We start from the raw sequence: 25415 nt of genomic DNA on the forward strand, positions 1-25415 counted from the left end.
ATCACTAAATGTAAAATAAAAAGATGTTTCAGATACAAGGAAGGGTAAACTGATACAGTAATATCCTAATTTTCTTGAGATGGAAACGATACCAGAGCAGAGAAGGCAGCCTGCAATGGGCTGATGTTTTTGGGTAGGTGGGTCTAACAGGAGAGAGATGATACATGACCTGCTTATAAAATATGAGCCAATGCTGTTGATTAATGTACCTCAAAATATATGAAGTGTATAAAAATGTACAGCAGTAATATGCAGCATACATAAATGTGGCAGTCATAACCATTCTGAAACGAGAACCACGTGTTTCACACAACTTTTAATGCTTCACTTGGGGGACATTAACATACAATCATCATTACATATGTTGATACTTGGCACTCTGTAAACCAGACCCTCTGTATTACTGTATTATGTTATTCTGTATTATTATATTATTATTACTGGATATTATTATTATTATATTACTGTGTATTACTGCACTGCATTGTTGCACAGCTGCCTCTGCACTGACAATTATCATTTGTATATGTATACAGGACTCTTTCATATCCCTGTATTCTTTGTTTTCAGAGCACTAAACCCCTGCACAGCTTAGAGCAGTTAGTCTGTTTGTTGATAAAGTTTAATTTATACAGCTCCCTCCATTGTTTGTATTCTACCCTACTGTCTGTATTTACTGTGCGTGTTGAGCTGCTGGATGCAATAAAGTTTCTATCCATCTATCTATCTATCTATCTATCTATCTATCTATCTATCTATCTATCCATCTATCTATCTATCTATCTATCTATCTATCTATCTATCTATCTATCTATCTATCTATCCATCCATCTATCTATCTATCTATCTATCTATCTATCTATCTATCTATCTATCTATCTATCTATCTATCTATCTATCTATCTATCTATCTCTAGAAGAAAAGAAAGACACTGACAGAAGTTTGTGTTCTTCCACGTTTATTTTCAAGTACACTTTGGTGCTGATACTTACACACAGGTTTTTGTATAGCCTTTCCTACTTAAAGGAGCTGAGTGCTTTCTCTACTGAAACCACCACAATCTCACTTTGATATATATATATATATATATATATATATATATATATATATATATATATATATATATATATATATATATATATATATATATATATATATATATATATATATATATATATATATATATATATATATATATATATATCAGATTAATAAAGGTTTTCACTTTACAAAATAAAATATACCTTCTCTTTCAGCTGATCTGTATTCTCGTTGCCACCACATATTTGTTACTGTAATTCTCTTTATGTTACATTTTGTACTGGAAATGTCTCTGCAAATACAGGAAACGACCATTTAGCGGTTGTTTCAAATGTTTCCAGCAGTCCTTCAGCTACAGAGAACAGCTTGTTTTCCTCTCAGCTGGTGCTCCCTCCTCTGCCTCCTCCTCTTCCTCACACTCAGCTGAATTTGCCCTGCAGGGGTGAAAAGCCTCTCTCCTCGCAGCAGTGGGTTTCTCAGTCTCTCCTGATTCTGGACACTTGCAGTCGTAATACAGCATTAACAAAAATTAAAATTCTGTCAACAATTTTGATTTATAAACACGTGGACATACTTTACATATTGTAATCAGAGAGAAAATAAGGGAGGGAAACCCAGCAGAAACGTTGGGCTTTACAGCAAAGGCGCGGGTTTAAGCAGCACACTAATATCACGTGACTTGGCCGAAATTTAGCTGAATCTAACGTTTCAAGATCCTTCAGTATTGTAACATTTATACCGCTGGATATTTGAGAGCGATACTCTTAAAATTATTCCTGGACTGCTTCGCTTATCTAACAAGTATGTACTTTTCGTTGTATACTTGTGTACAATGATAATTAAGTTGAATCTAATCTAATCCAACAACCGCAGATGCGCAATGAATCCTGGGACAGGGTGGGCCGCGATGGGCCCACCTGATGATGGAAAAGGAGGAGAGGAGCCTTCGAATGTGGACAGCCGCCGTCGCCTCGCTGTGACGTAATCGGTGTTCAAACGCGGCCTTGGAAGGATGCAGCAGCCAAAGAGATAACTACAATAAAGGCTGCAGCGCTGAGTTTGGACACAGGAGTGTGGAAGGATGCAGGGACGGCGTGAACGTAACCCGCTATTCACTTCTTACACGGTGGTTATTACGTGGTCCGTTTGCATGACAACGTGGCGGTAACAAGCCAATAAGAACCTATCATGAAGCTTTTTTTTCCCCACGCAATGACTCCGTTTTCATTGGTTAGAGTCTTCTTTAAGGCGTCGATGATTGGGTAGCTGTGTGACTAAGCCCGCCCATTCCCCATTGTTATTTAAAGTTTGCGAGTGCCAACGCGGACTGAATCTCTGTCGGAGTGACGTGGTGCTCAAATATTGCAAGAAGTGCTGCAACAAATCTGGTGAGTTCATTGTTTTCTTGCATGTCCAAAGTGATGTGTGGTGTGTGTGTGTGTGTGTGCGCTTTTGTGACAGTTTAATTTCTTTTAGTGTGACTCTGAATGTGCACAGAGTGTTTGTGGATGATGACATGAAGTTTTTTTGCAGTATAATACAGTAATACTGCAGTGATTTGAAGCTGTGGATACCGGAGTTTTCTTCGTTTAAGTGTTCAGTGTTAATGAGTCGTTGTTGTTGTATAGCTTGTATATAAGTTGCATACAAGAATTTTCAAAGGAAACAAATAAATAAATAAATAAAAATGGGGGGAAAAAATGCAGGTTAGAGAGTAAAGAAGTGAATATTTGTTCCAGTTGTTGGACATGAAGATGTAAACTCTTCAAACTCTGTGATTGCTGTCTGTGCCGTTACATTATCCAAGTACTGCCCTCCTGAACACCAGTTGGTGGTATGAATAGGACCCAGATGGAGGGGGGGGGCTCTGGAGGTAGAGTAGCTCCTCCGCCAATCAGAAGGTTGCTGCTTCTTTCCTGGGCTGCTCCAGTCTGGTGCCAAAGTACTCTTAGGTTCATCGCCTCACTCATAGACCAAAGTATTTGTGAATGGGTGAGTGCCGGAGCAGAAACATGATATTTAAGATGCTTAAAAAACCATGTTCTGCCTTCAGTCTGAGACCTCACGGGGGCGCTGTAGTTCTAGTCTTTGAAAACCGGAGCTGCCACAGCACTCTGTCCTAACTTGATATCTGTGGGTAACGTACATGTTTTTAATAGCTGATTGTGTGATGCTTTGTCTTCTCTCATGTGTTCTATGCTCGTCATATGAATCTGACATTTTGTCTTCTTCCTCCTGAACTCAGTGATGATGCTGCTGAATTCATTAGCATCGCTCTGCATTCTGGCTGCTGTTGCCTTTGCTGTTCCTGCTCAGGAGAAGCGCATCCATCACCAGCCTGATCTGAGTGACCACGCCCACGATGATGCTCACGGTTTCCAGTATGACCATGAGGCCTTCTTGGGCAAAGAAGAGGCTAAGACCTTTGACCAGCTTACTCCTGAGGAGAGCAAAGACAGATTAGCGTAGGTTTCACTGACATGCTGTCACAGATTTTGTGAGCTGTGTTATGTGTGATGTGTCTTTAGCAGTGGGACACATCCCTGGGTGTGTGTACAGTCACTGTGGAGTTGTTATAACGAGGATTATTCATTTAACTGGAGCCTTCAGTGGTGTCTTTGTCTGTGTTAAAGACACAGTCTGAGTATGTACCTCTAGTCTAAATGTGTGTGCATCACATATTACAAACTGTTAATTACACAATATTCTATGATTTAACAGTTTTAAACAACGGTATGAAGAATATATTACGGTTCACATCAGTGCACACACTCCAGCTTCCACAGTGGAACGACGCTCATGTCAGCATTATTTATATTTTGTCCTGGGGGGGTAGGAATAGTGTATAGAATAGAGTCCTGTATGGGTGAATATGGTTTGCAGGAGTCGGCGGGACCAGAAAAGCTCAGTGTCCAGTTAGGACCACAGGTTTCACAGACTTCACACTGACTGGAGCCCAGCTGGAAGAGTCAGACGTAAAAACTCTGAACTCTGCTCTGAACATCTCTCCTCACAGGAAGATTGTGGACCGCATTGACACAGACAAGGATGGCTACATCAGCCACACGGAGCTGCATTACTGGATCAAACACCGGCAGAGGAGGTACATCGAGGAAAATGTGAACAAACACTGGAGGGACTACGACAGTAACCAAGACGACAAGATAAGCTGGGAGGAGTATAAAAACACCACCTATGGCTACTATCTGGGTAATTCTGTGTGTGAAAGACGTACCTCAGTTCCTACTTGGGTTTCTTCTCCTTTTTTCCTGTTTTATCTGAATTTAATCTTTACTGTTTCATTTCTTCCTTTTCTGCCTATTCCACCTCCTCCTTTATGCCATGGAATCTGATTTTAATACTGCGCTCCTGTCAGCCTGTGCAAAACATGCTGAGAGGCTGCAGAAGCATCTCCTCTCAAGTCACATATTAAAGTACCATTAGTATCTGTAAATAACGAGCTATACCTGGATCCAGAACCATTCAACAAGTGCTCTTAAAGGCCGAATGTTTCTCAAAGTAGAAGCAGAGCCTTCAGCTTTCAGGCCCCTCTTCTGTGGAAGCAGCTCCAGCTTGGATTCAGGAGACAGACACCCTCTCTATTTGCCATTAGCACGAGCAGATGGAGACGTTTTCCTAGCATCCAAAGCAGCAGCGCTTGTTCCTGCAGCCACCTTAAAACCTTTACTGGGACACAGCTGCAGGTCCTTCATCAACCACCTGATCAGCAGGTGAAGAACAGAGATCTTTGTAGCTGCTCCATCCACCCTGTTTGTTTCACACAGAGAAACATCTGCAGTACAGGAGTTCAAACATGCAGATGAACTGTTCATGTGAAAAAAGTATTTCTTATCTGATTAATTGATAGAATACTGGATTACTAAAATAATCGATAGTTGCAGCCTAACTGCACGCCATTAAATTCTGACTTCTCGCTCCCGTAGTTTGATTCTGTCTCTTTGTGAGTTCCTACTTTCTCATCTTTCTCTGCACCCACAGCTGGTCCTGGCAGATGGCTCTCTTCTTCCTGTCCTCTGTCACAAAGTGCTTGCTCATGGGCTCATTTCCCTGTAATCTTGAGGAGTAATAACTTTTGTTGGCTTCTTCACTTTCTTATAGCATTCCTGCTGTAGATCCAGCTAACGTTTGACTTTTTAAATGGGTGTGAATTTCTTTACCTCTGTACTGGGAATTAGTCGTGGATTTGTATAGTTTAAAAACATTCTAGTGTCTTCAGCACACCCAGAAGACCCTGGTTACAGTGTGACGTGCTGAAAACTGATCCTTTCTTTTCTCAGGTGAAGAGTTTGATGATGTTGATGACAAGGACACTTATAAATCCATGCTCACCAGGGATGAGAGGCGCTTCAAGTCGGCTGACCGAGACAGAGATGGCATTGCCACACGTGAGGAGTTCACTGCCTTCCTTCACCCTGAAGAGTTCGATTACATGAAGGACGTGGTAGTTCAGGTAAGATCTACTTCCCAGTTACATCACAGTATTCTTGGCTGTGTCTGTAGCGCTGATGGTAATGTCTGCCATCTTTGTGTGTTCTTTCTAGAAGATGCATCGTAGTCTCTTTCTACAGCTCTATAAGGCTTATAGTTAGGGCTGGATCAGGTGACCCCGAACCCTCCCTCAGTTATGCTGCTATAGGCCTAGGCTGCTGGGGGGTTCCCATGATGCACTGTTTCTTTTCATTCACCTCTTTTTACTCTTGTTTATAAACCACTCTGCATTTAATCATTAATTAGAAGTCCTTCCAATTATTGATGCTTCTATCTTAAAAATGATCAGTCTGTCTTTATTAGTTGGCTGTGTATCACAGGCCTTCAAGGTGGCTGTGATTAAAAAGCCATCACTGACCCAGCTGTCTTAGCTAATTATAGGCCAATCTCCAACCTTCCTTTTCTCTCAAAGACTCTTGAAAGAGTAGTTGTAAAACAGCTAACTGATCATCTGCAGAGGAACGGTTTATTTGAAGAGTTTCAGTCACAGTACAGAAACAGCATTAGTGAAGGACTGAGACTCATGTGGAGTGCAGGATTTATTCCTCCATATAAACCTGATATAAACAGCTGATGAGTAGAACTGTCAGATCCAAGTGTTAATGAAGGTACTGTTACTGTGCCACATGTGTGAGTCTGTATGTACTGTATTCTGTATTATTGTATCTGTATCTTTACCTACAGTCTAAAGCGCCTTGAGGCGACTGTTTGTTGTGATTTGGTGTTTATAAATAAAACTGAATTGGATGTTGTTACATTCAGACATTAACAAATTAACACAGTCCCATAATGGCTGCATTATACATGATGGTCATAATGTATCATATATCAGCACCTCTGCAGGGAAGCATAATGTGAAGGCGCTCAGCCTCGTTTACCTGCAGCTGTGATATGAGAACTGTCCAGATAACTGAAACCTTATCTATGTGCAGGAAACCATGGAGGACATTGATAAGAATGGAGATGGCAAGGTCAACTTAGAAGAATACATTGGTAGGTTACTCGTCTCTTTGACCGGCTACTGTCTGCACTGGAGGTCATCTGTTTTACCTGTGTGTGTGTTACTGCTGCTTCACAGGTGACATGTACACACCAGAGAAAGGGGAAAGTGAGCCTGACTGGGTCCAGACAGAGAGGAAACACTTCTCAGAGATCAGGGATGCCAATAAGGTAAAATGTGCAGACTTTTCCAAATGAAGCAGCTTCATCATGAAGCAAAATGAGAGTGTTTTGTTGTTTGTTAAAGGTTAATTCAGGAAAACCCTGTAAACGCAGTTATGGTGCCTATTAATATAAATAAATATGAATATGAATTGAATTGAATTGAATTGAATTGAACTGAATTGAATTGAATTGAATTAGACACAAACGCACAGCTTAAATGATCAATCTGTTATTGGGCTTTGTACCACAGGCACAAATTTAACCATGACTTAAAAAAAAAATCACTTGAGGCCTTACTTTGCCCCTCTGTCTTAGCTAAATGTCAATCAGGCTGCTGGGGGGTTCCCATGATGCACTGAGTGTTTCTTCTTCATTCACCTCTTTTCACTCTGTTTATACTCCACTCTGCATTTAATCATTAGCTATTATTAATCTCTGTCTCTCCCCCCTCAGCAGATGACCCCCCCTCCCTGAGCCTGGTTCTGCTGGAGGTTTCTTCCTGTTAAAGGGAGTTTTTCCTTCCCACTGTCACCAAGTGCTGCTCATAGGGGGTCGTTTTGACTGTTGGGTTTTCTCTGTAGGGTCTTTACCTACAATACAAAGAGCCTTGAGGCCACTGTTGTGATTTGGTGCTGTTTAAATAAAACTGAATGGGAAATTCTTGGCTGTGGGAGAACGTGGAAGACCTGAATGAGGGCCAAATTGTTATGATCATTGTCAGAGCATTTTCCAAGGTTTGTGCGGTGGTCCAACTTATTAATAGACAAGCAAGAACTGGCAAAAGGGTGTTTCAGTTCAGCTTTATTTATATAGCGCCAAATAACAACAGTCGCATATTGAAAATGTGCTTTAGAATCTGCTACTTGGTGCCAGTTTCAGACCGCTAAATGGTTTTGTAAATTTTCTCTGTGCTGTTCAGGATGGCTACCTGGATGCTAATGAAGTGGCAGAGTGGATTTTGCCAGGAGAGGTTGACCATGCTGACAATGAAGCCAGACATTTGATCCATGAGACGGACACTGACAAGGTAAACCCATCACTGTTCATTTCTGACACACCAGGAGTCCAGTTTTTGGCCCGACTTCGACATTAAAACCATAACATGGAAGTTAATTTACTGGTTAATTTATTCAACAGTGCAAAGGCAGCTGTCACAAATATGTCCTTGTGAGCTACAGTACAGGCTCCTGATTTGTTTCCAGGGAGTCACTTTCATGTAACTTTTTAAAGTGGTCTTCAGCATCACTTTTACAGCGTTTCTGAAAGTCTTTCAGTTTTCTTTGGACATTGGCTGCTTTTTCACCCATGTTCAGTCCAGTCCCTGTACCTGACCTTTTTCAGAGTTATGTTTTATTATATTTATTTGTTTATTAAGCCACCTAACAGTGACCCATGAACCACTGAAGCATAATAAAGGCACCTAACTCAAGGGATGAATCAGTGTTGTGTCTACACATAACAGACAACTGAACAAATAATCAAGTTTACATGGTGTCTTTAGGGACTTTCCCATTTCTTAGCCCAGTTTAACAGGCATTAAATTGGATTTTTGCACCAACAAGCTGATTCTCAAAAAACTATTATCTAGAAACTTGGCGTATGTTGGCATGGTGTGCAGTGCATCTCTACAAAAATATACTTAAACAATTTGAGGAAACTGGACACAGGGAGGCTAAAAGGAAAAGTGGCAGGCTTAAAAACGATCTACAGCAGATGAACAGTATCTGAAAGTCATGATATTTAGAAACAGGAAATAATCCAGACCTGAACCGGGCCTGAGAGATGCATCTGTTCGCCGAAGCCTCATCAGAGATGGTCTCAGTGGACGGGTGATTGTCCAGAAGCCCTCCTTAAGAAGGGAAACTGGGAGCAAATGCTGTGGTCTACCAAATTACACTGAAAACCAGTGGTGACAGTTTTTATGGAGTGATCCATTCAAATTTGAAGAGCTCAGAAATGAGGGAAACAGTGAGTGTCTCCAGCTGTCTGTAAAACACAGTGGAGGTTCGGTCATGGTCTGGAGATCTACCATGTAACACCATTTAGAAAGCAATAATGATCACAAACACACTGCTGATGCTGATGATAAAAAAACCACACACATAAAATGGAGCACTATCGCTGATGGATCGGCCGACCCAGAGCCTGGACCTCAACATTACTGAAGCAGAGTTGGAAGGTTCTAAAGAAAAGCTTTCAGGAAGCCTGCAGAGATTTTCTTGAAGACTACTTCAAGAAAATACACGAAAGCTGCCTCTCACTATACTTAGAACTTAATTACAATATATGAACAGACCATGTCTAAGTGTTGGTGAGTATACACTTTAAAATGGTTAGGCCATTCCAAGTAATGACTTGCCACCTCGTCAGTAGTATACAAGCTGTTTCTGATTTATATTGTATCTCCATGTATTTTTGCATGTTTGAATAAACTGCTGCACCTATTTGTGATTTTCCTTGCAATATATAAAGAACTGAGGGGTGGCTCGAGACCTTTGTACAGTACTGTAAGTTCCAGCATTTAGAGAGTTTGGTCAAACAGTAAATGGACTAGTTCTTATATAGTGCTTTTCTACTCCAGCTGAGCACTCAAAGCGCTTATACAACACGTTTACATTCACCCAATCACACAAGCACTTCCTTCTACAGCTAAGTGATTACTAGCTAACATTCATACTCTGATGGAGAGCAACTTGGGGTTCAGTATCAAGGATACTTTGCATGCAGTGCTCTACCTCCTGAGCTACAGCCACCAAAGCTGTGCAGACTTACAATCACTTGGAATGGAAATGATTGGGTTAATTTGGGTGTAATTATTAATGAGCTTCTTTCTGTGTCTCACTCTTTCTTTTCCTTCTCTCCCTCAAACTGCTAAATCAATTAAACCAACGGATGGAATCTGGCGATCAATCAACAGGACGAGAAAATTACCAAGAAGGAGATCCTGGCCAACTGGAACATGTTTGTGGGCAGTCAGGCCACCAATTATGGGGAAGACTTAACAAAGAGACATGATGAACTTTGACGAGCTGTCCTGTCTGAAAATAATTTCAGTTTTAATTTGATTTTTATAGGAAACTTTGTTACAGGGGGATCAAAGTAGGGGTGGGACTTGGTAAGGTCAGGTTCTGGCTCTGGGTTATGCTGTTATTGGGTATCTACCCTTGTCTACATGTACATATGCATCACTTAACAGACACACACACTTCCAAATGATGTCACATACTGTGTGCATGCCTTTATTCAGAATTGTACTGAAATGCATAACTTCATAACACAGTGCTGTTGTCCATTGAAAACTACAGATCTGCAAAACTCTAAGACATAAAATTCTGATGTTCAGTATTGTTTTACGCCTGTGAGAGGGAAGGCATATGTTCTTACAACATGCAGCATGTAAACATTTCAAAAAATGCTGTCAAACGGAGTGTGTGTGTGTTGCATTGTGATTTTAATTATGAATATCATTTTTAAGTGCTTCCTATTATTCTCCATGTGCAGGAGCTGTTGCTGGGCGGGGTGGGAAATATTGACATTTGTTTGAAAAATGTTTTTTGAGATGTTTTCAAGTTGTTCAATTTACCTCGAATTTCAACCTGACAGCTTCCCCCTTCTCCTTTGACTACATCTCATACCCATGAAAACTGTTCTCCTGTAACTCATGATGTTTGCTGCCTTTAACATCAGTTTTAGTATTTTTAATGAACTTGGGGGTTTGTCTCTTGCTTTTTGGCCATTTAGTACCTTTAAATTTTTTGGAAGAGTATTCTTTGAGTTGGGAGAGCGTTTAAGAGCGTTCGCAGATGAAGAAAATGTACCCCCAAAAATGCTCAGTTTGTTGGACATGATGTTCCTCACCGTTTTATAATGGCATAAGCTGCAGCCAAAGAAAACCACCAACGCAAAAATGAAATGGCCTATGCTGAACAAATAGGAAACACATCATTTGATGAAACTGAAATTGATCATCTTGGGTCAGATGAGGTCACCTGTGCAGTGACTGCAGAGTGCTGATAGTGCTGAATGGAGCAGCACATGGGCACTGCACTGTGCATTTCTGTGTTTGGTGAGGTGAGGTGAATTTAGTTATCTGAGCCTCTGCAGACATCTGTGGACATGCCAATGTCTCTCACTATACTCTGTTACTTAATTACAATATGAGAACAGGTCATATCTAATGAAGTTGGTGAGTATTCACTGTTAAATTGTTAGGCCATAAACATGATTGGCTCCAAAATAATGAGACTTCCACTGTTTGTAATTCCACAGAGAATAAAAATAGAAACTGCTTTTATTTGAGTTCCTGTACTTTGCTCATCAGGATGGCCGTCTGACTCTCTCTGAGATACTCGACAAGCTGGACTTCATCAAGATCAGTACGATCACCGACTATGGAGGGATGAGGGTGGACGACCACGATGAACTGTGACTTCTGTTTGTTCAGGATCATTGGGCCTCATTTACAAATTGTGCATACGAATGTTTCACACACACACACCTGGGAGTCGTGAACATAATGAGCCAACAAGTGTCAGACTTAGATTACACCGGCTCTTTTTTCTTGTGGTCTGTTACTTTTTTCACTTGGGCCACAGTGAGTGTGTCAGGAGAAACTTGTGCGGCAGTGTGCAGGTTGTGGCACAGACCAGTTAATTCAGAATGATTCACTAACATGTGCACAGCGGGCACATTTCAGGGTGAGAACATTACTGTGCACATCCAAGTGAATGAGGCCCAATGTGAAGCTCTCCATAATCCATCATCAACTGGCAAGCAGCTCGAATTAAGACACTGCAGACATGCTGTGAACTTCATGCATGCTCAGAGCACCGACTGCAGTTTGTAAATTTCACCTGTGAACACAATAAAAACCCTGAGCCTCTGCTTTGTGTATGCCTGCAGCAGATGTACCTGAAAGGTGCCTGTAGTCCATAACAGCTGAAAATGCTAATGATGTAAAAAGACTATAAATATACTTTTTATATTCATATTCACAGTGATACAGCATTTCCATGCATACCCTCACACTCTGATGCATGCATCAGGAGCAATTTATTTTATTGTAGTTTTTACTATATAAATTACACTGAAAAGTTAGAGTTCAGCATCTTGCTCAAGGGCACTCAGGCGTGTGAACCACCAGCCTTCTGATTAGTACACAGCCTGCTCTACCTCCTAAGCCACAGGCACCTCAAAAATGAATGAAATAGAGCAGTGATAGTAATTACACAAGCCTTGCTTTAAAACGGATTTTATTTAAATGTCTTACATTAATCCATGAGAATGCAAAATTTGGATGGTAGCTTGAAAACTAAAACTTTTGCAAATATCTGCGTTGTGCAGATGATCAGTGAAGGCATATTCACAAAAAGGTCATTCAGAAGGCAATGCTACGTAAACAAAAAAGATCAGACATGATGAAATATGCTGCAAAAACGATCTCACCCTTTTACACTTAACAGAACTACAGTAAGGACGCCCAGTGAAGTCTTATGAGAACACTGGAGTCTTGGGTCGTTTCATGCCTGCATCACTGGACGAGCCTCTTTGGCTGTGAGGTCAACCCCAGAACCCGCAAAGCCAGTTCCACCCTGTCGAAGCACAACAGACCAACAATCAGCTGTCAGGCAGCACGACAACTGCATCTACATCCTCGCACTGATGGCAGGAACCACTCTCTGTGTGAAAGACTTCAGGAATTCATTCAGCAATTAAAAGCATTCGTATTAAGTGGAGCTACATACCCTCTGCAGTGGTATGATGTCTTTTTCAGACAGTTTGTCTCCTGTCAGAGGATCGGCCATGTCCTTCCTGATCAACTTCTCGACACACTCCTGCGTCACCACAGCACCTCTGAACACAGGACACGTGTCGGTATCCCCTCACAGTCCTTACACTGAAGTTTGGTTTCATAAAAACAAGCTTGGCACTTACGACGGTTTAAGAACAGCAGAGGGAACACTGTTGCCCAAGACGTCTTTGGTTACTGCGCACACGTACCTGTCCTGAACAGAAAACAGGATTACTGCGTTTGTCAAATCAGGACTTCTGCTCTGGTTACTCATAAAATCTTCATCTAAGACACAACACAATGTGACTACACCAATAACACAAGAGTGAGAAAAAGTGCTGTTACAGAAAAAGCTAACAGCTACCTGCACTCAGTGAGGTGGTCTGAGCTCACACATTCAGTTCCAACTACTCAGCAACACAAAGGCATCGGACATAAATGTAACGTCCATCCATCCATCCGTGTATTCCAAACATCCTTCTTTTCAGCTCCTCCTGAGGTGCACCCAGGCCAGATGAGACCCAGCGGGTTCTGGGTCTTCCCTGGGATGTGCTACCTGGTAAACCTCCAAAGGGAGGAGCCCAGGAGGCATCCAAACCACCTCACCTGGCTCTTTAAGACATGCAAAGAGCAGCAGCTCCAAGATCCCCTCCTAACTGTATACACTTTAACTGTACATAAAATGCTGCTGAGTTTGGCATACAGTTTATATTTGACACAATGTGCCCTAAAATGATAACTGATAACTTTGTGTGGCTACGCTGCAACTCTGACTACCCAAACTTTTCATTTAATGTGTTGATTTAAATAACTTACACTCATTTTCAGAGCAATAAACAAGTCTTACAAAATGTACTGTGTGTAATGTTTTACACAACAGCCTGGTGGCTTGCATGTATGAGGTAACATTTCAGATGTTCTGACCTCTGACCGTGCTAAGTAAACTGACCTGGCGGGTGAGCAGGGCGACCCGATCCAGACTTGGGTCCAGCGGGGTGAAGCGCACCGTGATTAGCTCGTTCATTTTAATGGGTTTTCCAGACATTGGACATAAGACAGTCTTGCTCTGACAGACGAAGAGAAAATCGCAGCCGTTACAAAATTATGTCATTACATTTCCAATAACAGAATTAAAAATCAATACCAAAATTTAGCAGTGAATAGATTTTAGTAAGCACAAAGATGTAAGAACTTAGTGACAGCCAGATGTTTCCACATGACTGTCAGCACCAAAGAGAGAAACACAGCAAAGATTCACACACTGACAGGTAAACCTGGCACTGCAGGCAGGCTTCAGGCCCTCAGCTCGACCTGAGGTGTCCCTCTGATGGACTCATTTCTAGTCTTGTCCATCACTCCGAGGGAAAATCTGAACAACTTCAACTCTGCCACCCACACCTGCTCCCTACTCTCACCACAGATCACAGCCATCACACCCCACAGAGACTCATGCCTGACCTCCTGTGTCCATCACCACTGCAAACAAGAAGCAGCTCAGAGCGATCACTGATGTAATCCCACCCCCGCCTCACCACTGTCTCACTGTCCTCATGCATGTGCTGCCTCACCCAATCTCACCCACTGTGGCTTGTTTGTCAGTCAGTGATGTGTTTACATTTCCTGTAAGGCAGCTGGATCGCATTAAATGCACTAAAGAAATCAAAGAAGGTGATCCTCACTGTGCAGCCGTCACCATCTACATGGGAGTAAGCTCTGGAGCACGTAGGAGACTCCCGGATTCGGTGTGTATGCAAGTGGGTCAAAAGATCTTTTCAGCTGTGGCTGAAGACACTGTTAGCTCTTTTGCTCTCTGCAGGCTGCCCCCTGTCAGTGATTGTCTTCCTCCCACTCCACACATCTCTCGTGTTATTCTCCTTGTTTGGCCTCCAGCTTTCTCCTGTGGGGGTCCTTGTGTTTCCTGAGCTTCACCCTTCAGTCATGCAGTGCTCTCCACAGTTCTTCCCTGTCCTCACACCTGAAGACTTTTTTTAATCAAAACTTCTTTCAATGGTGTACTGCCATCACATTCATCTGGCTAGCCAAAGGTTGCTGGTTGGATTCCAGCTGGAGACACAAATCCCCTTTTGGGGTTGCGTCATGAAGGACATTTGGCATAAAACTCTGTCAGATCAAATATGTGGAGCTACCCACTGTGGTGACCCCTCGTAGCAGGGGTGCAGTTCTTTCAGGTCCGCAGAGACGCTCAGTGTTCCCAAAGCTGCAAACAGTCCTGGCTGGAAACACTGTGTTCACAACACTTGATACATCGAAGCTTTAGGGCTTCTTTTCTACGGAGCACTTCAGACTAAAGTGAAGCACACAGCACTTCAGCTATCACGGCCAATTTAGACTCACCAGTTCACCTAACTGTGACTTCATGCAGGCACAAAGAGAACATGCAAACTCAGAGACAGGAACCTTGAGGTAGTATTGGTAACCACCCATGCAGTTATTACACATATATGTAAAAACACACTTTTAGCTCTGTGATAGAAGGAAGCTAGTGTGAGCTCTCTGTGACAGAGATCAGGGGGGTGAGATAATGAGAGGTCAATGACCCCACACCCTGATATTTGAGGCTGTGGTGTATGTTCCTCCCTTAATGTCCTGATCACAGCTGGGAAAAAGCAGTTATGGAACCGTGATGGTTCTCTCTGACTGCTGAGGGTTCTTCAGGATATTTTGTGCCTTCTTAAAGCAGTGCTGTGTGTACAGTGTGTCCGGGGGGGGGATTTCCTCTCTGCCTAACAGTAACAGTGTGACATTGTAAAAATGCTCTCCATAAGACCCCTGTCAGCCTGGATGAGGGGCTCACATCAGCTACTGCAGCGTTCAGGTCGTCTGTAACGTGAAGGCAGAGAAAGTTAAAACTCTCTATTAGAATCCTGTTGATGGTGCAAAGCTGCAGAGGGTGAGCCTGCATCCTCAAATCTATGGTTAGCTCTTCAGTTTTCTCGGTCACTGTTCTCTCCATAGCAGGTAACAGTGTTTACCAGCCCCTACATGACGGGGCATCTCCCATTTAACGAGTCATCTGCAGACACGTGCAGGTAAAATCATCAGTTGTAGCCTGCATGCTACTGCAGCGAGGAATGACCTGATTTCTGTGAGCAGTCATTCAAATTTAAGACAACTACCCCCCACCCCACCCCCACTGTCACCTTTTTAACGGTCTTCATAAACACTTCAACATTTGCTGAGCGACATTCAGCACACAGGGTTTACTAAACTGCTCCCATGGCCTGAGAAACAGCATCAGTCACTCACTGGTTTCTTGAGGGTGGTGGGCTTGGCCTCTGGTGTCAGTGAAGGAATCCAGAAACTGGGCAGGCTCTGGCTGGAGGAGGCAGGCGTGCCAGCACTGGATGATTCTCCGGGGCTGCTCTGCGTCCCGCCCGTCTCGCTCCCCGCGTTCTTCCCTGAAAGGAAACGTGTAATCCAGCATTCGTCACGGGGAACTGTGGCGATAAGGGGGTGCAGTGTTGCGGCACATGGGTGCACCTGATGTGAAGGGGTTGATGGGTTTGGACACAATGCTGCTCTCCTTAGTTTTAAACCTCTCCACTCTCTCTCTCTCCTCTGACTTGGACTCCAGTTGGCTGTTGCTCCTCAGCGCCTGCTTCTGCTTCTCATATGCCTGAAGCAACAGAAGGAGAAAAATACAAATAAGTAATACAGATACATTTATCTGTTTGTAATGAAGAGTTTGTCCCATTTAAAAAGCAAAAATGTAGAACATTTAACTCAACGTTACCGCGTGTTTCACTGAACACAGATATCATCACGAATGAATGACAGGAAACTGACGAACCACTAAATACAATACTGTCCATAATAATAAGCACACAGCTCATGGAAGCTGTAAACATGCTATTTTTAACTGTCCTCAGACTCAAACAGTCACTCGTGCTCTGTCTTTGGATTGGCTGGTGTAACAAAAGCTTGCAGGCGAGTCAGAGCTGACGGGATCACAGAGGTGGTCATCAACCTTCTGTGCATGTTTGGGGTATGTGACAGCTCAGTTAACATATTTCTGGTGCTCTTTTAGAACTGCTGTTTCTCTCTCACATGTACAGCTGCACATCTGAAACTTTAAAGTGCACTCACTTAAACTTTAAAGGCCTGACTCTCTCCCACAGCCTGTTGAAGGAGACGTGGAAACCACCTCATTCTGCCGCCAGAGCCAAAGCAGTATTTTTGGTATTAATATGCTGCAGTAGACGGGTGTAAAACAGGCTGAGCAGCACACCAAGCTGAAACACCATCACCAAATGAACACACGGAAATTCAGGACAGTGACTGTACTGCGGTGTCAGGACCCCCCTGGGTGATGTAGCCAGGAAAGAAGAGAGCCGCCCTCATGGCCTTTGTGATGATGTAATCTTGCTTCATAATACATCCCTCTGGTGTTTCATTATCAACATAACTGTCTGTGCGGAGTGACGTACGGCTAAGTGAGTTATTAGGGTAGAATTCTGAAACTTGCTCACCTTCATTTTTTTGGCAATTTCTGTCTTCTGGTGAAGGATGTATTCAAGAATGACCTGTTTTTCATAGAGGTATCCATCTGGACTGATTACAGAAACATGACAGTGTTACACATGTGGACACATGTTAACACTAGACAGCATGTTTTAATGTGTTTATTAGGGATCATAGCTCAATTAATTGCCATTAATAACTCATTAAAAATATATAAAACAGTTCAGATGTATTTGTCAGAAACTGTAGACTGCTGTGGCACCAAGCTTGACCACTAGGTGGAGTCTTTGAACATAATGGGATGGAGCCTATCCCAACCTGTCACAGGGCCAACACAGACAGACCACCATCCACACACATCCACACATCTTTGCTTTGCTTTTCTATTTTAATACTTTAAGCCAATTATTCAGCAGTGAGCTTTTAAAAAAAATTGTTATTTTGTGTAACTATTAAATTCATAACTCTGAGACTGAGTTAACCAAGTCCAACAGGACTCCTTTTTCAGCTTTGTGGCTCCCTTCACCTCCGGTGTCCACCATCTGGTTCGGGGATCACCACGAAGGCACCAACCACCCTGCGGCTGCAGCTTTGTGCAGCAGCCTCGACAATGAAGGAGCAAAACAGGACTCAGTGTCCTCAAACTCCCTCAGAACATTGTTAAAGTTCTGCTGCAGTTTCCAGCACACACACATTAAGGTGCACCAGGGCTGTCCAGCATCCCCCCCGACACCTGATCCACCAGCTGGTGATCAGTTGACAGCTCAGCTCCTCTCTTCACCCGAGTGTCCAGAACAGTGAAACTGAGCTCAGATTTCCAAAAAAGGTGGTTAATCACTTAATCAGCTACTTCTTCCACATAGAGCAGGTAGCTTTAGATTTAATAAATGAAATCATGATTTAAAAACTGCATTATGAATTTACCAGATTTACGTGACACATGCAAGGGTGACAAATATGTATAAAATGAAGAAATTAGTAAATACTTTTCATGGTACTGTATGTGTGAATGCTGTTTGTGGATTTTACACCATCATCCCCAGCAGAATGGTTTCCAGACTTCATGAGGTGGGGGTGAGTCAGTACACACGCTGACCTGTTATCAGATCACGCACAATCGGCCCTGAGCCTCAGCACTGGAGCCCCACAGGGTTACATGCTGAGCGCTCTGCTCACGACTGCACAGCAAACCACAACAAAAACACAGTCTGCCTACAGGTCCATCCCAGCAGCTGCTGCTGGTTCATTACATTATACACACTCAGCCTCCTGCCCGCAGCAGGCGACAGACATAACTCTCACTCTGCTGCTCTGTGAGGCGCTATACAGACTCAGCACCTCCAGACTGTTTTTACCCATGTGACATAAAAGAACTGAATTCTCAGCAGAAACTGTGCCGTCTCAATAATACAGTGTGCGTTTATTTATACTGTTACCAGTTAACACATTTTAAATGCAAGTTGCATTATATTTCTATTGTATGTGTGCAATGACAATAAAGCTGTTCTGCAGTTATTTCAGTCAGTGATCCCGTGTGTGCAGGTGTTTGTGTGCTGGAGAGACAAACATACGTGACAACAGGATCCCGGCAGGGCTGCAGAGACAGGCAGCAGCAGTCAAAGTCTTTGACTGCATCTCTGCCGAGTCGCACTCTCTGTGTCCCGTAACCAGAGGCCGCTGAGCAGGATAACGACATGATTAGCTGTACTGTACGATTATACAGAAAATCACATGCTCTTTCTGGCGTGCAAGTGATACAGAGACACAGAGACAGGAGAAAACCCAGACAAGTGCACAGAGGACACTACTGAGACTGCACTGAGTTTTCCTACCTGTATCCTTCCTTTTCTCGTGGTATGTGTAAACCGCTCCAGCCGTACAGTTCTTTCCATGGCGAGTCATCGTGCTTCAGTGTTTCCCTAATTTAAATGAGAAACAGTTTATCTCATATTTGAGAAATTCTTTTGTTACAGCTGATGAAATAATATCCCCCAGATGTCTCTCCACCACACATCTACTGTATTACAGAGGGTGCTAGCATGTGGTATGATGCGTCCTTGCTGCAGCAGAGCCCCAAGTTTTCCCAGGCTCCACCGCAGCTTCCAGTTTGCAGCCAATCACAGAGCCAGCCTTCCTAATCGGTTCATTCAGTCTGCTGGTATCGATTCTGCTCCCCCAGCAGAGAGTTAATAGTTAATAACAGTTAATCTGAAAGTGTTGGGAGGAAGACTTCCGACAATATTATCATGCGCCCCGAGACGCTAACATTAGCTGCTAACGTAAACAGTGAAAACACACACAGACCGAATGGATTCAGAAAACAGCACAACAGACAAAAAGGCTAACGCAGCTTTAGAGCCGTGTTATCGTTACCAGATCTGCGAAACGTATATAACGAAAATCCCGGGAACAAAAGGCTCTTTAACGCAAACTTCAGCCACAGCCGCCTCGTCTTCTTCTTCTTATTCTCTTCTTCTTATTCTTCTTGTTATTCTCCTCAATTACTGGCGAAAACAAACAAAAGAAAGGTGCATTACCGCCGCCAACTGGTCTGAAGCCTGAAACTCATATCAAGCCAAACACAAACACCTCTCAGGTCGCAGATGATGGAATATGGCCTTATAACTTTGATTTTTGTGTTTTGTAGCAATAAGATCCCATTTAACTTTCATTTTTAATGAGGTTTTTGATCAGCTGCCTTCTTTCCATCACATATTTCTGACAGTGTGGAATGACATGCTCTGCAGACTGATCTAAGGCAGCGGCCCCCAAAGTGAGGGCCACAAAGGTCCTGCAGGGGGCCCGCAGAAATTCAGTTTGAAATTACGCACAAGTATCTACAGTTACATATATGTATATAAATATATATATATATATATATATATATATATATATATATATATATATATATATATATATATATATATATATATATATATATATATATATATATATATATATATATATATATATATATATATATATATATATATATATATATATATATATATATATATGTATGTATGTATATATATATATATGTATATATATATGTGGGTTTCCTCCGGGTACTCCGGTTTCTCCCACATTCCAAAGACATGCACTTACTGGAGTTAGGTTAATTGGCTACTCTAAATTGCCCATAGGTGTGAATGAGAGTGTGAAAGTGAGTGTGAAAGGTTGTTTGTCTTTCTGTGTTGGCCCTGTGACAGGCTGGCGACCTGTTCGTGGTGTACCCTGCCTCTCGCCCTATGACAGCTGGGATAGGCTCCAGCCCCCCCGCGACCCTGAACAGGATAAGCGGAAGCGAATGGATGGATGGATGGATAAAAGATAAGTTTGGTCATACAGTTTAGTTCAACTGGTAATAGAGCAGTGCTTACTTAACAAGAAGAAGAAGAAGAAGAAGAAACAGCCTTTATTGTCCCACAGAGGGGAAATTTGGGTGTAACAGCAGCCGCAGTTATTATAAATATAAATAAAAATATAATAATTCACACTATTAAGAAAAGAATATATATATATATAAAATCAACAAACAAGATTAACCTTAATACTACTAATAATAACACTATATACAATGTACATGATGTGCCTGTGTGTTGAACCTTAACAGGCCGGACTATTTACAGTATATTATATATTATCCTACATTGTGTAGGCTATTGTGGTTTTTGTTGGGAGCAGTGATGATTATAAAGTCTTACAGCTGCTGGGAGGAAGGATCTGCGGTAACGCTCCTTTGTGCATTTAGGATGCAGCAGTCTGTCACTGAAGGAGCTCTCCAGCTCAGCAACAGTTTCATGCATGGGATGGGAGACCTTGTCCATCAGTGATGTTAATTTGGTCAGAGTCCTTCTGTCTCCCACCACCTGCACTGAGTCGAGAGGACATCCTAGGACAGAGCTGGCTTTCCTGATGAGCTTGTCTATCCTGAGTGAAATAAATGGGTGGTGGTTGCTGTAACTCTGTTATTAGTACATTCAGCTTATCTGGGTTTACAGTGTGGAGGATGATCTCATGTGCAGGAATACATTACCTATACCGCTCATGGGAAGAGCTGCCACAAATAAAAGGATGACTTTGCCTAAAATCAGTTATCTGTTCTCATTGATCTCTAACATACCCTCTGCTCACTAAACTCAAACATTTCAAATTTTTTATGGAAAAACAAACCATCACGAGTGAATGAAGCCTTTCAGACGGAGAACAAACTCTCTGTGGAAAAATAAAAATCCCTGATCATTAACTTTAGTATCAAACACCATAACTGCATTAAAAGCTTTAACAGAAGCTCCTCCCTGACAGCCTGGTGGGAATTATCCCCTGTAAACTAACACCTATTTGGAACAGTCCAAATATTTGTTACTGAATTTTCCATCATGGCACAAGAAAGGGATAAAAAAATCTAGAGCTTTTTATCCGAGACAGAACCTTTATTTCATTCCAAGAACTGATATCAAAATATGGGATCAGCAACAGTAAATTTATTGAATATCAGCAATTGAGGTCCATCATAAAGGCAAGATTTAATCCCAATCAACTGAACTTAGAAATACCTGCATGGGTAACAGAACATTTAAAACTATCTACTCCCCTTTTGTCTGCCCCCTCCCTTTTATTAGCACCGTGAGGGTTTTGAGAGGCAGTGTGGATGAGTACTGCTGACCAGCTGTTGGGTGCTTATGTCACATCTGTCCCCTCAATTTTAATTACACTCTAGTCCTCACAGTCAGACTCATCCTTTCCACCTCATACATCCACATACACCAACCCATGCACCCAACACTTCACCTTTAACGTTGATGATTGGGGGATGGGCGGGTGGGTCTTCCCACTCCTCACTCAGAGGGGGATCAGTGTCGATGGGTGTGAATCCCAGGTGCCGGGGCCCTGGGCCCTGTTCTTGGCTTGTGCTGGGGTAGGCGGTCTCTGGTGGGGTCGGCTGCCCGGTGCCTCTGGTTCTCCGGTGCTCCTACACTTTGGCCGTGGGGGCTCTGGCTGGGTCTTCCTCTTCCTTCTGCTGGGATTGGCATGTAGATGTTATTGGGATGTGTGGCCTTGGTTCTTCAGCGCTCCTGGGGTGTGGCGGGCAGCCCGGGTCTGCTGGGTCCTTCTCTGTCCGTCTCGGGCTTCTGGGGAGCGTTGTTGCACCCTCATTGCTGAGTACATTTCATGACAAACACACAATACACAGACACTTACACTCACTCACTCACACAAACAAACAAAGTGAGATTGTGTGCTTGTTTCCATTTTTGTCTTCCTGTTTGTTCTCCTTTTTTGGTGCTTTGTTACAGACACAACAATTGGCAACAAATTATATGCGTTGTGTTTTTTGCCTTGTTTACAGAGAATAGTGGAGAATGTGGAGCAGCAGCATCCTGTGACCCATGAAGATGCTGTGATGGAGCTGAAACCATCAACAAAGCCTGTGAAGAAAGGAGAAGTGTGATGGAACTTCATGCAAAATAAAATTCAACACGTAAACATGGATATGCAACACAGGCGGTTGTTTGTTTGCAGACCTACAAATAAGCCACACTGGTCCCTTTATTTACCTGCACACAAGCATGTCTGTGCAGGATGCATATGCTTAACCCTTCACTTTTTGCAGCCAAATACTGTGCAAAGTGAACACAAATGCAGTACTATGAATCATGCAATATGAATGCTCACCTGAGTCTCCACATTATGGCCCCATCCTGCACCATGACCACAGGGGGCGCAATTCCATGTTTGATTTGATTTTGTATGATGCACTTCTACTTATATAAACTCTCTTAAAAGAGAAGTAGCTCACACACACACACACACACACACACACACACACACACACACACACACACACACACACACACACACAAAACATGAGCTATATTTTCTGGATGATGATCGGTTCAACCTTTTATTGTTAGGGAGAGGTCCTTCTGATTAGACTCTAATTGTCTAACTGAGGTTATTGATGCATCACATAATTAAACATTAGGACTTTTTTTGTAACCTGGAAATAACTTTTTTTTAATCACACACAACAGTTGGGAGTATGAAACACACAAATGTATATAAACACTGCGTGTGCGTGTGTGTGTTTGTAAATGAGAGACATGATGATAGGGAATAATCATGAGGGTGGAGGAGCTTGAGGAGATCTAATTATGGGATGGTTTTCCATGGATGTAATCTATGCGTAGGTTAACAGAAATATGTAAAGATTTCCTTCTTCTCCTCTTCATGCGATAGTTTTATGTCGGTGATATGAACAGCTGTCTCCTGAATTCAGCGACACATGCACCCATACAGTGAAAGCTCAGAGCCCACTGGTGTCATGAAGTGTGCTGCAGAAAGAACTCTGCAGTAAGTGACATATACTGTTTCAGTGACACATTCCCTCTGTGGTCCTCTTTCCTGTATGCTGTGTACCAACTGTAGTGTTAGCACTGCAGTGTCTGTGTTTCCCTTATATGTCTTGTTTATTTCTGTGTCTGAGCAGCATTTCCTGCCCATGTGACTGTGGATTTCCTGTTAACAGATCCCTACACCCACTGCAAACAGCTCCAACTAACAGATGTATAGCTGAAACGTTGCTGGTCTGAGAGAAAGAATCGTTGGCTGCTACTGTGAGGAGAGGAAAACAATAGAGACGAACTGTTTCTGCATATTTTCAGTAATTTTAGGACGTGACTGCCAGGCACCTTCCAGAAAACAGGCTTTCTTTAGCGTTTGGTTCTTCTATATCTGTGTGGAAATTGATCTATTAAGACAGAAATGAAATTATACTTTCAAGATAGTGTATCATTAACACAAAGAACAAACAAACAGAAAATGAATCATGATAAGCATAATCAAGGAAGAGGCCCATCTTCTTGCAAAGATAACCACTCTCCATCTAAGTCCATACCAGAGGGTCTCCTGACCATATAAGGTCAGACTCTCCAGGTTGTTTGCTTAATGCAGTTTGAAGTTAATGATGTGGTGAGAGTGGTAAAGAATGCTGCACCAGATCACAAGTGGGATTAGATCTCCTTCATAAACAACTATCCCCCACCCAGGCACCCCACCCAGTAGTTATCGAGGCCACGTCTGAGTATCTGCTGTCTTTGAACATCACAGTCATTCCTTCAGCACCCTGCCCTCTGAGTCCCACACCAGTTCCTGCTGCACGTGCTTCTTTCTCTGAAGTCACATGATGCGGTTATAGAAGACCACAGCCTGAATCACAGCACTGTTGATTCCCATCATGTTAAAACTGTGTTTGAAGGATGCTGATGAAGGACCCCTGAGCTCAGGTAAATTCAGTAGCCAGTGTTTTACACTGTGTGGTTAAAAGCCTCACCACATTAAAAGCAGCCTTTTTTATGGTTTAACAACATTACAGGTGTGCACATAAACACTTTCCTTTAGCATCATACATCACTATTAACACTCATTTTATTAAAAATACCATAGCATTATTGGACGTAGCTTCCCTTTGCGTTTAACTGCTCTTACAGTCGGCTATTGCACAAATTCTGGAACATTCCTCTGAGATGCTCATTAATGTTGGCGTGATTACATCAGATCATTTCTATAGATCACAGTGCCAGCTCCTACTACCACATCTCAAAGGTGTTTTACTGGTGACTGCAGTTCACTGATCTCCAGTCTGACACAACTTTGCAGCATTATCATGTTACATCCTGTTACTGTCCATAACAGGATGAAGGTCCACTGTGTGTCTCCTCTTGTTGAAGGCCAAGCTTGGACCTGTGTCAGTGTGCCACCCTGGCTGTTCTGTGTGACTTCTACCACTAATTAGACACTGTGATCCTCAGAACGCCGAACGTCTGTTTTTCACAGTAATTCAAATAAAGTTGGTCGATTGTTGTGCTGAAAATCGCAGAATATCAGTCAGAAACTATTCCATCTGCCACCAACAACGAGGCCACCATCAAAGTTTTCCTCCTTCTACTTTGACATGAACCTGCAGTGAAGCTCTGGACCTGTATCTGCAGCATTCCTCGTGATAAGATGTGATTACATAACTGAATGAATAACAGTTACCCAGCGGTTACATTTTGCAGAGCAAAGCTCACAGTGAAGATCCTGTTTTTGTTAAAAGGCGTTCTGACTCACTGGAACAAACTGATATGTGGAATAAATTCAGTTCATTTCTGCCTTTGGATCTTGTAATAATAAGTTATTAAAACACAATTTTCCAGTTCTTCTGTAAATACAAAATCCCTCTGACCAGTGAAAGTATTTAAATGTCAGAGCGTACATATAAATCGTTCGTGTGCACTGCTTCACTGTACAAATGTGTAGATAATAAAGAGAAAACTGAGCATTTACAGTCATGTAGAGCTGCAGAAATATTGACTGCATCAGTGGCACAGAAGCTTACTCTGACACCTCAGTGAAACTTTACAGTAAATACATGTACTGTAC

General features: G+C 42.5%; 2 protein-coding genes across 3 annotated transcripts; one reads left to right on the top strand and one right to left on the bottom strand.

The window, feature by feature from the left end:
• Window positions 1–2287: 2287 nt before the first annotated feature.
• Window positions 2288–11599, top strand: rcn3 (reticulocalbin 3, EF-hand calcium binding domain). 2 transcript variants are annotated; one of them, XM_030725561.1, is made up of 8 exons: window positions 2288–2430; window positions 3288–3507; window positions 4059–4252; window positions 5341–5513; window positions 6484–6544; window positions 6630–6721; window positions 7635–7742; window positions 9633–11599. In XM_030725561.1, exons 2-8 carry the CDS (start codon window positions 3290–3292, stop codon window positions 9738–9740), a joined length of 954 nt encoding a protein of 317 aa, XP_030581421.1. In that variant the 5' UTR covers window positions 2288–2430; window positions 3288–3289; the 3' UTR covers window positions 9741–11599. The 2 variants fall into 2 exon arrangements, with proteins under 2 accessions (XP_030581421.1, XP_030581422.1); XM_030725562.1 differs by having other exon boundaries at window positions 11037–11599.
• Window positions 11600–11950: 351 nt separating this feature from the next.
• Window positions 11951–19481, bottom strand: nosip (nitric oxide synthase interacting protein). The gene is made up of 10 exons (XM_030725540.1): window positions 19362–19481; window positions 18821–18907; window positions 18560–18665; window positions 16997–17078; window positions 16008–16143; window positions 15774–15925; window positions 13456–13572; window positions 12650–12720; window positions 12460–12568; window positions 11951–12306 (listed from the first exon to the last, which is right to left on the bottom strand). Exons 2-10 carry the CDS (start codon window positions 18888–18890, stop codon window positions 12235–12237), a joined length of 915 nt encoding a protein of 304 aa, XP_030581400.1. The 5' UTR covers window positions 18891–18907; window positions 19362–19481; the 3' UTR covers window positions 11951–12234.
• Between the last annotated feature and the right edge of the window lie 5934 nt (window positions 19482–25415).

The sequence above is a fragment of the Archocentrus centrarchus genome, unplaced genomic scaffold, assembly GCF_007364275.1.
Source record: "Archocentrus centrarchus isolate MPI-CPG fArcCen1 unplaced genomic scaffold, fArcCen1 scaffold_58_ctg1, whole genome shotgun sequence".
NCBI classification, from domain to species: Eukaryota; Metazoa; Chordata; class Actinopteri; order Cichliformes; family Cichlidae; genus Archocentrus; species Archocentrus centrarchus.

Coding starts and splice junctions, on each gene's coding strand:
- rcn3 (XM_030725561.1), top strand. CDS start 3,290: ATGATGCTGCTGAATTCATTAGCATCGCTCTGCATTCTGGCTGCTGTT. Junction 3,508..4,058: donor GAGAGCAAAGACAGATTAGC/GTAGGTTTCACT, acceptor CTCTCCTCACAG/GAAGATTGTGGACCGCATTG. Junction 6,545..6,629: donor CAACTTAGAAGAATACATTG/GTAGGTTACTCG, acceptor GCTGCTTCACAG/GTGACATGTACACACCAGAG.
- nosip (XM_030725540.1), bottom strand. CDS start 18,890: ATGACTCGCCATGGAAAGAACTGTACGGCTGGAGCGGTTTACACATAC. Junction 17,079..18,559: donor TGCCGGGATCCTGTTGTCAC/GTATGTTTGTCT, acceptor TTCTGTAATCAG/TCCAGATGGATACCTCTATG. Junction 12,721..13,455: donor TCGCCCTGCTCACCCGCCAG/GTCAGTTTACTT, acceptor TTTTCTGTTCAG/GACAGGTACGTGTGCGCAGT.